The 18,165-nt window shown below is 42.6% G+C and overlaps 1 protein-coding gene across 3 annotated transcripts in view; it reads right to left on the bottom strand.

Moving 5' to 3' along the window:
* The window catches only part of ADCY8 (adenylate cyclase 8), a 279,438-nt gene that overhangs the window by 107,191 nt on the left and 154,082 nt on the right, over nucleotides 1–18,165 (bottom strand). For all 3 annotated transcript variants that reach the window (XM_075825719.1, XM_075825721.1, XM_075825720.1), the window contains 2 exons: nucleotides 9,055–9,182; nucleotides 7,229–7,387 (listed from right to left, as the gene is read on the bottom strand). In XM_075825719.1, the coding sequence (XP_075681834.1) occupies nucleotides 7,229–7,387; nucleotides 9,055–9,182 (287 nt within the window). The remainder of the gene's footprint in view (nucleotides 1–7,228; nucleotides 7,388–9,054; nucleotides 9,183–18,165) is intronic.

Raw genomic sequence — 18,165 nt, 5'->3', positions numbered from 1 at the left:
CCGTAGTAGTTCCCCTCACCTCACCTCTAGAACCCGACCTCAAGTTACCTGACCGGTTCTCAGGGGACCGTAAGACGTTTCTCTCCTTCCGGGAGAGTTGCAGACTGTATTTCCGCCTTAAACCCCACTCCTCAGGTTCCGAGAACCAGCGGGTGGGTATCATCATATCCCGACTCCAGGAAGGGCCCCAAGAGTGGGCCTTCTCCTTGGCTCCTGACGCCCCTGAACTTTCCTCTGTTGATCGCTTTTTCTCTGCCCTCGGACTCATTTACGACGAGACTGACAGGACTGCTTTAGCCGAGAGTCAGCTGGTGACCTTACGTCAGGGTAGGAGACCGGTTGAGGAGTACTGTTCTGATTTTAGAAAGTGGTGCGTAGCTTCTCGGTGGAACGATCCGGCCCTAAGGTGCCAGTTTAGGTTAGGATTATCTGACGCCCTGAAGGATCTGCTGGTTAGCTACCCCTCTTCTGACTCCCTTGACCAGGTTATGGCCCTAGCAGTACGACTTGACCGACGTCTCAGGGAACGTCAGCTTGAACGCTTCAATGTGCTCCCCTCTGACTTTTCTGCGATCCCCCCCGAGGTCCCGTCTCCTCGCCCCTCCACGGAGGACTCGGAGGTACCTATGCAACTCGGGGCCTCCATGTCCCCTCGACAACATAGGGAGTTTCGCAGAATGAAGGGTCTCTGCTTCTACTGTGGGGACGACAAGCATCTTCTGAACACCTGTCCCAGGCGCAAGAATAAAAAGCCGGAAAACTTCAGCGCCTAAGTGATCATCGGGGAGGTCACTTGGGCGCACAGGTATTTCCCATTAATGTGAAACGCAATAAAATTTTGCTTCCCTTTCAGGTCTCGTTTGCTGGCCGGACTGCCACTGGCAGTGCCTTCGTGGATTCTGGCTCATCTGCTAATATCATGTCTGTGGAATATGCTATGTCTCTAAAAATGCCTTTTATTGATTTACCTTATCCTATCCCTGTAGTAGGTATCGACTCAACTCCCCTTGCTAATGGTTATTTTACTCAGCATACTCCTGTTTTTGAACTCCTGGTTGGCTCCATGCATTTGGAGCAGTGCTCTGTACTGGTGATGCAGGGATTATCGTCTGATCTGGTATTAGGTCTTCCCTGGTTGCAGTTGCATAATGCCACGTTTGATTGGAATACTGGGGATCTCACCAAATGGGGTAATGAATGTCTTATGTCATGTCTTTCTGTTAACTCTATTTCTCCCCGGGAGGAGGTAAACACGCTTCCTGAGTTTCTTCAGGACTTCGCCGATGTGTTTTCTAAGGAGGCCTCCGAGGTGTTGCCCCCCCATAGAGATTACGATTGCGCCATCGATTTGGTGCCTGGTGCCAAGCTTCCTAAGGGTAGGATATTTAATCTTTCATGTCCTGAACGTGAAGCTATGAGGGTGTATATCCAAGAATGCCTGGCCAAGGGTTTCATTCGCCACTCGACTTCTCCTGTAGGTGCTGGCTTCTTCTTTGTGGGGAAGAAGGATGGTGGTCTTAGGCCGTGCATTGATTATCGTAACCTGAATAAGGTCACCGTGAGGAACCAGTACCCACTTCCTTTGATTCCGGATCTTTTTAATCAGGTTCAGGGAGCCCAATGGTTTTCTAAGTTCGATCTACGGGGGGCATATAACCTTATCCGCATCAAAGAGGGGGATGAGTGGAAAACTGCGTTCAACACACCCGAGGGTCATTTCGAATACCTGGTCATGCCCTTTGGGTTGTGTAATGCCCCTGCTGTCTTCCAGAATTTTATTAATGAAATCCTGAGAGATTACCTGGGTAATTTTCTTGTTGTGTACCTTGATGACATACTGGTGTTTTCCAAGGACTGGTCCTCCCACGTGGAGCATGTCAGGAAGGTGCTCCAGGTCCTTCGGGAGAATAATCTGTTTGCTAAGACTGAAAAATGTGTCTTTGGGGTACAGGAGATACAATTTTTAGGGCAAATCCTCACTCCTCATGAATTCCGCATGGACCCTGCCAAGGTTCAGGCTGTGGCGGATTGGGTCCAACCTGCCTCCCTTAAGGCGTTACAGTGTTTTTTAGGGTTCGCCAACTATTACAGGAGATTTATTGCCAACTTCTCGGTCGTCGCTAAGCCTCTTACGGACCTTACTCGCAAGGGTGCTGATGTCCTCCATTGGCCCCCTGAGGCCGTCCAGGCCTTTGAGACCCTCAAGAAGTGCTTTATCTCGGCCCCCGTGCTGATTCAGCCCAACCAAGAGGAGCCATTTATTGTGGAGGTTGACACATCCGAGGTGGGAGTGGGGGCCGTCTTGTCCCAGGGTACCAGCTCCCTCACCCATCTCCGCCCCTGTGCTTACTTCTCTAGGACGTTTTCGCCCACGGAGAGTAACTATGATATTGGCAACCGCGAACTTCTAGCCATTAAATGGGCTTTTGAAGAGTGGCGGCACTTCCTGGAGGGGGCCAGACACCAGGTAACGGTCCTTACGGATCACAAGAATCTGGTTTTCCTAGAATCGGCCCGGAGGCTTAATCCTAGACAAGCTCGGTGGGCACTATTCTTTACCAGATTTAATTTCTTGGTTACCTATAGGGCTGGGTCCAAGAATATTAAGGCTGATGCCCTGTCACGTAGTTTCATGGCCAATCCTCCTTCCGAGTTTACCCCCTGGTATAATCATTTCTGCCACGGATTCTGATTTAGCTTCTGATATCGCGGCTGATCAGGGTGCAGCTCCCGGGAACGTCCCTGGGGACAAACTGTTTGTTCCCCTGCAATACCGGCTAAGGGTACTCAGGGAAAACCATGACTCCGCTCTATCTGGTCATCCTGGCATCTTGGGCACCAAACACCTCATTACCAGAAACTATTGGTGGCCTGGGTTGCCTAAAGACGTTAGGGCTTACGTCGCCGCTTGTGAGGTTTGCGCTAGGTCCAAAACCCCTAGGTCCCGACCTGCGGGCCTACTACGTTCCTTGCCCATTCCCCAGAGACCTTGGACCCATATCTCCATGGATTTTATCACCGATTTGCCTCCATCTCAGGGCAAGTCGGTGGTGTGGGTGGTAGTAGACCGCTTCAGCAAGATGTGCCACTTTGTGCCCCTTAAGAAGCTACCTAACGCCAAGACGTTAGCTTCTTTGTTTGTGAAACACATCCTGCGTCTCCATGGGGCCCCAGTCAATATCGTTTCTGACAGAGGGGTACAATTTGTTTCCTTATTTTGGAGAGCCTTTTGTAAAAAGTTGGAGATTGATCTGTCCTTCTCCTCCGCCTTCCATCCAGAAACTAATGGCCAAACGGAGAGGACTAACCAGTCCCTGGAACAATATTTAAGGTGTTTCATCTCTGACTGTCAATTCGATTGGGTCTCATTCCTTCCCCTTGCTGAATTTTCCCTGAATAACCGGGTCAGTAACTCGTCAGGGGTCTCCCCGTTTTTCTGTAATTTCGGGTTTAACCCAAGGTTCTCCTCCGTTTCCCCGGGTTGTTCCAATAATCCTGAGGTAGAGGATGTTCATCGGGAACTGTGCACTGTCTGGGCCCAGGTTCAGAAGAACCTAGAGGCGTCCCAGAGCGCACAAAAGATTCAGGCGGATAGTAGACGTTCTGCTAACCCCCGGTTTGTCGTGGTGGATTTGGTCTGGTTGTCGTCCAGGAACTTGCGCCTTAAGGTCCCGTCCAGGAAGTTTGCTCCCCGATTTATTGGGCCTTATAAGATCATTGAAGTCCTCAACCCTGTATCCTTCCGTCTGGAGCTGCCCCCATCCTTTCGCATACATGACGTCTTCCATGCCTCCCTCCTTAAACGCTGCTCCCCGTCCTGGTCCCCCTCGAGGAAACCTCCTGTTCCCGTTCTCACCCCTGAGGGGGTGGAATTCGAGGTGGCCAAGATTATGGACAGTAGGATGGTCCAGGGCTCCCTCCAGTACCTGGTCCATTGGAGAGGGTATGGGTCGGAGGAGAGGACTTGGGTACCTGCCCGTGATGTTCACGCTGGGGTATTGATCAGGAGGTTCCACCTTCTCTTCCCTACTAAACCGGGTCCTCTTAGTAAGGGTCCGGTGGCCCCTCATAAAAGGGGGAGTACTGTTAGGGATCTGCCAGGTACTACGTCTAGGTATACTCCTGGGATTAATCAATCCACACCTGAGGCCAGACCTGTTCGACTGACACCCTCTCCCACCAACCAGGGTGGCAGGCTCAGGAGTGGGAGAGCCTATCGCGGCCTGGTCAGTCGGAGTTAGCACCGCCCCCTGTCCTTTATTACCTGCTGTGTTCTCCTCCTCAGTGCTTGTAATTCTTTTGGATTCCTGGCCCCACTGCTGCTTGCTCCAGCCTGCTTCTGCCGTGCTTCTGCCTTGCTGCTGTTCTGCTTAACCTGCTTTGCTTTGCCTCCGGCTTGCTTCCTCCTCCGTGCTCACTTGGGTATACTCCATCTTATCCTGGTCCTGACTACTCATTCACCGCTCCGTTTCCTCGCGGCGTTCCGTGGGCTACTGCCCCTTCCCCTGCGTGTTCCCTGTTTGTTTTCCCGTGCACTTAGACAGCGTAGGGACCGCCGCCCAGTTGTACCCCGTCGCCTAGGGCGGGTCGTTGCAAGTAGGCAGGGACAGGGCGGTGGGTAGATTAGGGCTCACTTTCCCTTCACCTCCTTCCTGCCATTACACACCGGCACCGGCTACATCAGCTGCTCCTTCTTCAGTTGTATATACAGAGCTAAAGAACCCATTTAGTAACTCTGCCTTCTCTTGATCTCCTGTGATCAACTCCCCATTACCACTATCTAGGGGTCCTACATGTTCAGACCTGGGCTTTTTTGCATTTATATGCTTGAAGAATTTTTTGTGATTTGTTTTACTATCCTTGGCCACCTGCCTTTCATTTTGTATTTTTTCTAATTGTATTATATTTTTACAGATTTTATTAAGCTCTTTATATTTTACAAAGGCTACAGCTGTACCCTCAGATTTGTATTTTTTAAATGCCCTTTTTTTGTCGTGTATTGCCCCTTTCACAGAAGGTGTAAGCCATGTGGGGTTTAATTTGAGTCGTTTATACTTGTTACCTGTAGGAATAAATTTTGCACTATAATAACTCAAAGTAGATTTCAAAATCTCCCATTTATCATTTGTTCCATTATTTGACATTAGTTCTTCCCAGTCTATATCCTGAATTGCCGCCCTCATCCTGGGGAAATTGGCTTTCTTAAAATTAAATGTTTTTGCCCTCCCAGCCTGCGTTTGTTTTTTACAGTATAGGTAAAATGTAACTATATTGTGATCACTGTTACCGAGGTTTTCACGAACATTGACATTCCCAACAAGATCTGCATTATTAGAAATGACCAGATCCAACAGAGCTTCACCTCTAGTCGGGTCTTCCACAAAATGGCCCATAAAATTTTCCTGCAACAGGTTGAGGAAATGTCTCCCCTTTGCAGTTGAAGCCGAACCATGACACCAATTAATATCCCGGAAATTAAAATCTCCCATTATCACTACAGTACCCGCCTGTGCAGCCCGCTCCATCTGTTTATATAGCTGAACTTCCAGTAAATATCAAAGTAAAATAAACGAAATTAATTCAATTGTATTGAATCCGGCTCACCATTACGTGAATCCCCTTTCCTCCACCATGCTGGTTGATTCCACCGGTGTTTCCGGGTATCAGTGCGCATGCGTCGAGTAGCATGTCGCACATAAGAACTTAGAATGAGTCGTGGAACGCACTCACTCCAATGGCACGCATCTCGCGCATGCTCCGTCAGTCATTGTGTTGGAAATCGTAGAGGACGCAATACATTCACTTTTCACTCTATTATTTTGTGTATCTTAGACAATTAAAACGAAATTCCCACAACTATGAAAGGCCCCATTGAGCAGGGCTGAAACGTTGCATGTGGTGAATAAAAAGATCCTTTTTTCACTTAAACCTGGAGTGCTGACCTGTGTATTGGATTTTGCTGTGGATTTGGGACACTGGTCGTGTGTCTGAACAGGGATTTGTGCACCCTATACTGGAAGAACGGTGCTGCTTTTGCTTTGCTTTTTTCTAATGATATATATATATATATAAAAAACAACTGATAAAGACAACCCTTTACCATATGCCCTATTAGGACATATGGACATCATAGAGGGGGTCCCCTGCTCGGACCGCCCTCTGTGAGCCAGAGTAGAGAGCCGCTCTGTAAGAAGAGCTCCCACTCTGGTGGACTTGAGTCATTCACGTATTACATGAGTGGCCACTCATCTGAATGAGACAACTTCTTTTAAAGAGATTTAATCATCTCAACAACCCTTTAGATATGCCCTATAGGCATAAGGACATCGAAAAGGGGGGTTTCTATGGCCTATGGACAGCAGCAGCTTCTGAAGTTGGACCCGTGACAATCAGATGATCACGGGGTCAGCTTCAATTGGAGAAGGGGTTAACGAAATGAGACAACCACTTAAAATATTTATCATGGTCTCCTTCACTCTTCTGAAGCAACTTACAGTCATGGAAAATTTGGATCCCAATTAAGAGGATAGAATATTATTGCATTTGTAAGTACTTCATACTCACTTGTAGGACATGTGATGTCATACAATAACTACATCAGCTTTCTGTCCTATATAAAGTTCAGTCAGAACGATGCCCTAAAGACGTAGTAGAAGCTTCATCTATGTAAGAATCTGGTTAAGCAGAAGTGGAATGACGAAGACGCACTGAACCATAGCCTGTAGCAAAGACAAAAAAATCTGGCCCTTTTTAGTTGCTGCTTGACACCACCATACTCCAAACCACCGGCACTAGGAGGTCCTGGTGGCCCATTTCCTATTTTCATGACTCAAGTATATTTCCAACTTTCTTGACTGCACAATGTTTCTTTCTTGACAATGTTTCAGAATGTGGAGATCACATTCCTGTTCAGGTTCTCACCACTTATTAAAATGGGAACAGAACAATCTGGAATGGTCCACTCTCTCAAAGTGACCATAAAGGAGCAGTGGCTGCCCATAAAGTATGTACACCCTTGCTGACTTACATGCCATATAATGGAAGAATCTAGCGGTAGAGACAGGAAGATTCCTAGAGAACAAGGGTCCTATAGCAGAAATCAGCATTAGTCGTCCACCTCCCACTCCTGGTTTATACCAAGCCTATTCCTACTAGGATGGTCTGGTACTTCTATATTACTCAATTAATAGAATAACTGTCATAGAGATTTGGATAATGACTCTCTTACCCTGGTATTCCACCTGATTCCAACTTGTTTGCAATATCCACATCCCAGGACCACACATCAAACTGCCATTTTCTAAGTCCCAGCACTCCACATAAGACTGAACCAGAGTGGATTCCAATCCTCATGTCAATGTCGTGCTTCGTTCTCGATCGTACATATCTGTAATTCAAGAAATATACATAAAAAACATAAATGATCAATAAAAACTAAGTCATGAAAATTGTATTCACTAATTGGTTACACCTAAAGTCCAACAATCTGAACTCCTTTCAGAAGAGTCCTGCTTTGTTTATGCTCCCGAAAACTAGACAGTCAATAAAGATTGGGGATTGCCATTTATTAGTAATTCCAAGACATCAGGTTCAAGATGTTATGTCCCGATTCTGTTAATGTTTCTTGAGAACCTTGATAAACTAAAATGGTTGGTTCCACTGTAAATATGACACAGTCATAACAACTACAGTTAGAAACCTCCAACAACTGAAGCGTACTCACCAAAAAAATGCATAATTCAGTGCTAGACCCCTGTTGCCATCTTCTTCTGCCTACCCGTGGATTTCAGAATACGATGTTAATACAGAGATGAGCAGCATTGTACTGGGTTTCCTTGAGCCCACCAGAGGAGATAATTCTGAGGACCCACCTACCATCTATGTAGAACATGTCCACCTTTCATTTCATCATAGTCTTTGTTGTTATTATTGTACACACAGGACATACCATCAATAAGGTCTAATAGGTCATTTGTGAATCAACTCATGAGAAATAGACTCTAGTGGCAAGTGATTGGCTCCAAAGTGACCTCCAAATGGGGTAGTCTACTGCTGGACCTATAAGGCCCATTATTTTGTTAGGGCATGGGCCCACCGGAGGATCCTCTTGTTCTCTGGTTGGCCAGTCCAACAGTGGAGATGAGCCAATCTACATAGGTGCCTCTTGACTCTCTACCAGCAGGTAATCGGTTATAGACAGTTCCTCCCAAGAGTTACTCATTACAGGAAGAGGAAATTACACGTGACTATAAATTATTAGGAATATCAAAAGTCAACTTGGAGTCCCATCCACTGTATGGTCTAACTAATTTACAGTAGTTGAGTAACATAAAAATATATTTGCGAGTCATAAAAGATAATTTCACCTCTATGATTTTTTCTTGTCCATGTCTATGCAGTAGCCTTAAACACAAGAATTACATATGAAAATGACCAACTTTTTCCTACCCTGCTAGTCAGATCTATAGCTTTCCAAAAATATTACAACCCACAGAACTACAACCGGACATCACAAGGCCTGCTGTCAATCAAGGCAAAACATTGCAACCTGACAGGACAACCCTACATTCAATCTATTAATTCCTCGATATACGTGTAAGCTGGCCATACATTTGGGATTTCAGACAGTGGCTTCCAGAATGATTTGTTCACTGTTGGTCTGTTAAGATTGTTGTTCTGGACAACAACACCATAAAGTTAATACGACAAATCACAAATTGATCTCTGCCTTGATCTGTGGCCTGGTCTGGGCTTCTATTTATGGAATGTATATCTGTCGATTGGCATGAAAGACTTTCCAAGGGCTGCACCCGTCAATGACCGAAAAAATCCAACATGACAGATTAACCTTTCCACAGATATCTGTCTTCTGTCGGCAGGAAGAGTCTAAAATGTCCTTTTTGTAATCCAAAATCTCTAGTATATGGCCACCTATAGAAACCAGGTAACATAAGAGAATAACACCGGCTTGTAGGAGAAACTTGTTACCAAATATTATAATTTTTAGCTGTGAAAACAAATTTCACCTCACGCAAGAAAGAAATAAACAATTACCTAATAGTCTTGATCATGCTAAGCCCCATTTCTACGCAGCAATGAGCGTGGTCTTGACGTGGCTCCGGAAGGCCAGACACACAATAATAGCAATCACCCAGGATCTTAATTCTAAGGCAGTGATGTTCCTAAAAGGGACGAGAAATTAATAAAGTGATACTGTAATGAAATAGTGTCACAAAATTATTCAAAAAGATTTTTACTTTAAAAAAACATTTATTTGAAAAAAATGTAACATTCGTTGTATATAATTTCATACGTGGCATATGTGTGTTGGGGGCAGATAAAAAAAAGTAAGGTAGCAGGGGCTTCACAAATTAAAAATGTCTCTGAATTTTTTTACATTTCTCTATATTTTTGATTTTTTTTTCGAAATAATTTTTGAAAAGCTAAAATAAAGCATTTATATAAAGCATGAGCATTCGTTGTATTTAATTTCATATGTGGCATATGTGTGTTAGGGGGCAGATAAAAAAGTAAGGTAGCAGGAGCTTCACAAATCAAAATGTCTGTATTTTTTTTTTACATTTCATTATATTTTTTGGTTTGTTTTCAAAATAATTTTTGAAAAGCTAAAATAAAGCACTTAAATAAAGTATGAGCTTACAAGAAAGGTTCAAACACTCCCGATAAGACTGTATTCACCTACATGTATTAAAGAAATATGTCAGAATTGATGTTACCCCCAGTGGTGTAGCTAGCAGGGGTACAGACGATGCAATCACACCAAAGCTCCTATGCCTGGGGGCCCAAACAGTTCATTTGCAACATATCTCATTATGATGACATAATGAATAATGCTCAAATTATCTCATTAAACAAATTTCACTTTCTAGGGCATGTAAATCCAACAATGAAGTAACTGTATACAATCATATGTGACAGAAATGGCAATTAAGTGGGGGGTCCATTAATTTATAAAGCCCCAGGGGCCCTGGAGCTTCAAGCCACCACTCTGGTTTACATAATGAAGACATTTTGGAAAAAAGATGCTCCTTGCTGTGCTGCAACGCGTTTCGATCTCGCACCGAGATCTTCGTCAGGCTCTGGTTTACACAAATGATGCAAAAAACATTCCCAAGCTAGGCTCTATTCACACTGCACGAGTCATCCGTCGTAGGTATACGCCGGGAATACTTTCTGACGTATACCTCCGACGGAAGGCTCCAACGTATGCCACCGTATTGGCGTACGTTACCCATAGGGTACTATTGGAAAAAAAACGTATACAACGTAGTATAGTTTTTTTTTACTGGATGCCTCTGTATTGAATAGAATAGTCGACTACCCTATTCCATACAGTTAAAAAAAAAGGTAAGCCGACATATACCAGCCCAGCATACAGTAAGTCAAAAAGGATTTTTTTGGGCATAGGTTGGATTCATGGGGCCCTATGGACGCATGGGAGCTTTTCCAATGCAAACGCCGAACATACACTGCAATTGCTACATGCATAGAGACTTACATGATTAAGAATTTTCAAAAATGTAACTTTTTTAATTGATTTTTTTAATGGTAATAAGAATTATGTACACATGGAGTTGGTATAGTATGGGACCATACTGGTAGGAATGGAAGGTTAGATGTGAATGAATATGTTATACAATATGCACTACTTAACCAAAAGTATGTGCACCCCCAACCATCACATTTGAATGTGCCTGCTTAACAGGTGTTTTCCCACTACAGTAAGTGATGGAATATCACTGAATAGAAGGGGTCCTAATGTTGCGGCCCCTTAATAATCAGTCATAGCCCCTTTCAAATGAAAGCGGGTGGGCTGCAGTTAGCAGCTGACTGAGATTCTTTGGACCCACCAGAGGAGATGATCCTGAGGTCCATCCTCCATCTATACAGAACATGAGTACGTCCACTTTATTCGCATTGTATGTGTATCATCGTTTGTTTGTTTTTGTTTTTTTAAATATGTTCTATTATTTTTTTCGATTCCATAATAATTATTCAAAACAGAATATAACAATACAGAAAAAAAAAAAAAAAAAACCTTCTGTAATCGAAATCAGTAGAGATATACCTACCCATAACCCAACCCCCCCCCCCCCCCCCGTTTCAGCAACCAAGGAGAGGAGAAAAAAAAAAACACATGGCAGAAACTGTAAAGATCAAATTTTCCATCTTTCATGAAAAAGAACCGGGTCCCGATGCTTATCATTAGCTGCAATCTAAGGCATCGTTCACATCTGCGTCAGGGCGCCGTTCATGGGTTCCATCAGAGATTTCCATTAGGGGAGCCCATGAACGGAATCCAAACTGAAACAAGCGGAAACCATAGGTTTCCGTTTTTCATCACCATTGACTTCAATGGTGAGGGATCCGGTGCAATTTGTTTCCGTTTTTCACCGTTGTTTGAGGGTTCCATCGTCTTTTTTGTTGTAGCCCCTTTTTTATTAGATGAATTGATTAGAAATTCTAGCATTGGGGAACCTGTCTCAATTCTCTTAAATACAGGCAGCGTTGTAACTAAATAATGCTTTCACTGCAAATAATAAAGATAATCCTTAGAGCTTATTCAGACCAGCGTGTAAAGGCCTGTTCACATCAGCGTTGGCTTTCCTTTCCGGGGTTCCGTCGGAGGTTTCCGTCGGGTGAACCCCGCAACGGAAAGTCAAACTGAAACCACAGCTTCCATTTCCGTCACTATTGATATCAATGGTGACGGAAACATTGCTAATAGTTTCCGTTCGTCACCATTCCGGCAGGTTTCCGTTTTAATGACGGAATCAATAGTGCAGTCGACTCCGCTGTTGATTCCGTCTGAAAAACGGAAACCTGCCGAAATGGTGACGAACGGAAACCATTAGCAATGTTTCCGTCACCATTGCTATCAATGGTGACTGAAACGGAAGCTGTGGTTTCAGTTTGACTTTCCGTTGCGGGGTTCACTCGACGGAAACCTCCAACGGAACCCCGGAACGGAAAGCGAACGGTGATGTGAACAGGCCCTAACTTGTCCGTGGAAAAATAGGCCATTTCCTATTTGCAACTCGGACGTGAACATTTTTTCACGTCCGAGTTTGCCAAATAGGGGTAACAAATAGGGGTAACTGAGCAAAAACCCACAGTATCCAAATCCTTTTTTATTTCATCTCAGAGGGACTGCAGCATATATGGTGTCGAATGGTCGATCCCTTTATATTTTGCCAAAAGGTTTATCTCCAGAGCTGAAAAAATTGAATAAGCCCCAATAAAGTTGGGATTAGAGTTAAAGTATAAATATTTAAGGATAGAAATATCAGTCCCAATCAATTGTTGAAGCTGCGAGGCAGTAAAATAATTTCTATAGTCTGGGTTAGACAGCCGACCCCAACCTTGGATGGGCTCTCAATGCGTCAAGACAAATGCGTGTTTTTTTTACCACGCCACAAAGTATCCCTCGTAATAGAGTCCAATGTATCAAATATTACCCTTATCGGCGAGTTCTGAATCAGTGGCAAACAAACCATCTTAGGCCCCATGCACACGGCTGGGCCCATAATCACGGTGCCGCGATTGCAAGCACGGCCGGCCTCCGACGGCCACAGAAAGCCGCCCGCATTTTCGGCCTGTGCTCCCATACAAAGTATGAAAAGTATGTCCTATCTTTTGCAGTTCACTTCTACAGCCCGGACACCTTCCTACAAGTGAACGGGAAGGTGTCCGTGGACAATAGAAGTGAATGGGTCCGTAATTGCAGTCCGCAATTACGGGCGATTTTTATGGTCGTGCACATGGGGCCTCAATCAGTGTCCAATAAAAGGGGAAGGGCTTTCCATGTGTTTGCTTTATCTCTCAATTTTTTTGAATAGTGGTAGAATATTGGGACAAATATATTCTTCTGGGGCACGGGTTATCATTATTCCCAAATATTTCAACGATTTCTGCAAACTCAGACCGAGTGCAGTCTGCTGCAAAAAATTACTGTTTACCCCAAGAACCGCTGATTTACTTGCATTAATGTTAATTTCAGAAACATTTTCAAAAAAGTTTATTAACTTTAGGTCCTTTTCCAAAGATTGCTGTGCTTGACTAAGGAACAAAATAATATCGTCGGCGTATAACCGTTCATACCCCAAGTATTTGAAGCCCGTTACGTCTGGTCAACTACTAAGGTAAAAGAAGAGGGGGGACAAGGGATAACCGTGCATAGTACCCCTTTTCAAAGGTAAAGGGTCTAAAAGTTGCACATTAACTTTAAGTCTTGCTACGGGCGATTGACACCCATGCCGAAAACCTTGGGCCGAAACCAAAATGATCTAAAATCAGCTTAATGTAGTCCCACTTAACGCGGTCAAAGGCTTTGACCACATCTAGTGAGACCACCACTCAATCAGAGACCAATGAAGGGACCAAAACTATTTTCTAATGTTATCGGCGGTTGAACAGCCCGGTAAAAATCTTACCTGATCTTTATGGATCAAAGTTCGGATAACGGCTAGCAATCTCTTCGCAAGCATTTTTGACTATACCTTATAGTCCGAGTTTAAAAAAGATATCGGTCTATACGAGGCTGGGTCTTTATCCTGTTTTTTACATTTTTTTTATAATAGTCCTAGTTGCCCCTTTCATAAAATTTGGGAGGCAGCCCAGCTCAAATGTCGAGTTATAGACGTCCAATAGCTCCGGAACCAGTATATCCGCATATTTAATATAAAATTCCAAAGGGACTCGAGACTTTATTTCTCGGCATGTCATATAGTGCTTCTACAATTTCAGCACAGAAAAGGGGGACTCCAGACTCAGGGATTGGTCTAAAGATAATTTTATAAGCTGTAACTTCCCGAGTGCCTTATTCATATCATTACTATTATTATCGGATTCGGAAGCATACAACTTTGTATAATAAGAGAGCATTTCCCTCATAACGTCCTTCGTTTCATTATATATAATCCCTTGTTCAGAATCAGCGTGTACACCTCTGACCAGCTTAGCCAACCAAACATGTGGCGTCTCTCCGTCCTCATATATTTTAAGTATTCTGTGCTAGAGCTTGTTTCTGTCCTTCTTCTCACCTAGCATTTTTATACTCAGGCTACTCTCACATTCCGAGGGGTCAAGGATAAATAAGTGAACCTCAGCTGCCAAATATGACATATGGGGAAGAGCAAGTTTCTTCTGATTCTCAAAAAAAGCCCTCATGCATAAGCTTTAAATGAATCCCAGACACATAAAGAACTGGATCATCAATAAGGTCTAATAGGTTATTTGTGAATCATCCCATAAGAAATAAACCCTAGTGGCAAGCGACTGGCTCCAAAGTCACCTCCAAACAGTGTTGTCTTCTGCTGGACCGTTGGGACCCATTATTGAGAGAAGTAACTTGTAGCCCCTGGGCCGCAATGCAAAACCTGTAACTCCACCTGCTCTGTGTAATTTATAATACTAGTGTTTTCTTATGAGTCATCTATCTATCTATCTATCTATCTCATATCTATCTATCTCATATCTATCTGTCTATCTATCTATCTCTCTCTCTCTCTATCTCATATCTATCTATCTATCTATCTATCTATCTCTCATATCTATCTATCTATCTATCTATCTATCTCATATCTATCTATCTATCTATCTATCTATCTATCTATCTATCTATCTATCTATCTATCTATCTCATATCTATCTATCTATCTCATATCTATCTATCTATCTATCTATCTCTCATATCTATCTATCTATCTATCTATCTATCTATCTCATATCTATCTATCTATCTATCTATCTATCTATCTATCTATCTATCTATCTATCTCATATCTATCTATCTATCTCATATCTATCTATCTATCTATCTCTCATATCTATCTATCTCATATCTATCTATGTATCTCATATCTATCTCATATCTATCTATCTCATATCTATCTCATATCTATCTATCTCATATCAAATTCAAATTCAAAGAAGCTTTATTGGCAGGACCAAATACATATTAGCATTGCCAAAGCAAGTAAGAAGTAAGGGAATGAGGGATAGGGACTGAGGGATTGGGGGATAGGGACACATCTAGGGTCGGGGTTATACAAGTCCATGGCATATCATGTCTCTCTCAGTTTATGGCATGCAGTGACATATTGTGCCGCTGTGCCCACTGTGTTTTCCTCTTCACCCAGCAGGATGTAGAGTTTCTCTTCCTCTTCCATGGAGCTGAAGTCCGGAAAGAGATCAGAGAGTCTCCTGAAGTGAGTGTCCCTCACTGCTGAGTATTTGGAGCAGTGTAGCAGGAAGTGGGCCTCATCATCTATCTATCTCATATCTATCTATCTATCTATCTATCTATCTATCTATCTATCTATCTATCTATCTATCTATCTATCTATCTATCTATCTATCTCATATCTATCTATCTCATATCTATCTGTCTATCTATCTCTCTCTCTCTCTATCTCATATCTATCTATCTATCTATCTATCTATCTCATATCTATCTATCTCATATCTATCTGTCTATCTATCTATCTATCTCTCTCTCTCTCTATCTCATATCTATCTATCTATCTATCTATCTATCTATCTATCTATCTATCTATCTATCTATCTATCTATCTATCTATCTATCTCTCATATCTATCTATCTATCTCATATCTATCTATCTATCTATCTATCTATCTATCTATCTATCTATCTATCTATCTATCTCATATCTATCTATCTATCTATCTCTCATATCTATCTATCTCATATCTATCTATGTATCTCATATCTATCTCATATCTATCTATCTCATATCTATCTCATATCTATCTATCTCATATCAAATTCAAATTCAAAGAAGCTTTATTGGCAGGACCAAATACATATTAGCATTGCCAAAGCAAGTAAGAAGTAAGGGAATGAGGGATAGGGACTGAGGGATTGGGGGATAGGGACACATCTAGGGTCGGGGTTATACAAGTCCATGGCATATCATGTCTCTCTCAGTTTATGGCATGCAGTGACATATTGTGCCGCTGTGCCCACTGTGTTTTCCTCTTCACCCAGCAGGATGTAGAGTTTCTCTTCCTCTTCCATGGAGCTGAAGTCCGGAAAGAGATCAGAGAGTCTCCTGAAGTGAGTGTCCCTCACTGCTGAGTATTTGGAGCAGTGTAGCAGGAAGTGGGCCTCATCATCTATCTATCTCATATCTATCTATCTCATATCTATCTATCTATCTATCTATCTATCTATCTATCTATCTATCTATCTATCTATCTATCTATCTCATATCTATCTATCTCATATCTATCTATCTATCTATCTATCTATCTATCTATCTATCTATCTCATATCTATCTATCTATCTCATATCTATCTATCTCATATCTATCTATCTATCTCATATCTATCTATCTATCTCATATCTATCTATCTATCTATCTATCTATCTATCTATCTATCTATCTATCTATCTATCTATCTCATATCTATCTATCTATCTATCTCATATCTATCTATCTAATATCTATCTAATATCTATCTCATATCTATCTATCTATCTATCTATCTATCTATCTATCTATCTATCTATCTATCTATCTATCTATCTATCTATCTATCTATCTATCTATCTATCTATCTATCATAATAATGAATAAGACATATGAGCTGCAGCCACAACTGCCATTTATTTGCAAAGCTTCCCGGCCTATGTCCCTGGCTGATCTATCTATTAATCCATCACCGCTGCACCTAAAGCTGGACATTGTAAGAAAAAAACGAAAACAAATATTTGATGTATTCTCAGCAACCATTTTAATAAAATTGACACTTCTCTCCCACAGACCATTACATTGTAATATTTAGAGAGAAAAAATAGAATAAAAAATAGCGTTAGATCCCATACAGCGATAAATCCATTTCCTCTGACTGATCGGCTTAATGAGGCCATTCAGCAGAAATATATTATTTATTTGCAGCATTGAAGAGATAAACAGTGATTCTCTCTACGTGACGACCGCAGTCGAGGGAGACGTCTGTAATCATACAAATAAATTGACTACAAGAGACGCAATATACACAAAACCATTAGGAGAAGTGTTTGTTTTGCGGAATACAAACTTATTTAACTAAAACGGATTATAATTAGGAAAGCTTCATTAATAAAGCTATAAAACACAGCAGCATTCCCTTTGTTTCCATATTTCTTCACATCTTATGTGCTTTAAACAGGATAATAATTTTCAGGCAATTATCAAAAAAAAAAAGAAAGAAAAAAAGAAAAAGAAAAAATTCAAGCTTAAACCCTATGAATTGATTACGATTAGAATATAGAATTCATTTCCTTAAAGTGTACCCCCAATTTCAGGCAACTTTTTGGGGCAACTTTTGTCCAATATTTATGTAATGTCGGGGTAGGGAGACAGACAGGTGAGCCCTAATCTACCCGCCACTCAGTCCCTGCCTAATTGCACGGTCCGTCCTAGGCGACGGCGTACAACTGGGTGATGGTCCCTACGCTCAATATGTACACGACAGACAAACAGACAAGGGTACACAGAAGCTAAGGGAAATGGGGCAGTTGCCCACGGCAACACCGTGAGCAACAAGAGTAGTGAACGAGCCGAGTCAAACCAGCAGTGTACGAGGTACCAAACGCAGAGCAGGAGCGTAGTCAGTAAAGCCAGGGTCAAAATGAAGCAGAGGTCAATAGTAAAAGCAGGAGCAGCAGAGCCAGGAAACCAGACAAAATTACAGGCAAAGACAAGCAGGAAATGAAGGTATAAATAGACAGAGGGCGGGAGCTAGAACCGTCTGGCCAGGCTGTGATAGGCTCTCCCACTCCTGAGCCTACCAGCCTGAGTGGTAGCAGATCGAGTCACTCGATCAGACCTAGGAGCAGATGCAGACTGATTAACCACGGGCGTCGACACAGAAGCTGTGTCTGGCAGATCCTTTACAATGTATTAATACTTGCAGATGACCAAGTTAAGAGGAAATGGCTGCACTGGAGCGCTCTGTGTAGATTGTTTTTACTCTCAATTATACTGTTCCATAGGAGTAGACCGAGAGGGTCCAGCAAAACAAAAAGACCCCGTAATTTCTTGTTTACATCTTCAATGGTCACCAAGCCATCAACTCATTCCCACCCAAAATGGGTCCCCTAATTATGTTGCCATGTTTTGCCAAACCAGGACAAA

This window comes from Rhinoderma darwinii, chromosome 5 (genome assembly GCF_050947455.1).
Source record: "Rhinoderma darwinii isolate aRhiDar2 chromosome 5, aRhiDar2.hap1, whole genome shotgun sequence".
Taxonomy (NCBI): Eukaryota; Metazoa; Chordata; class Amphibia; order Anura; family Rhinodermatidae; genus Rhinoderma; species Rhinoderma darwinii.
Note: the sequence above shows the minus strand (reverse complement) of the source record. Positions and strands in the feature narration are given on the sequence as shown.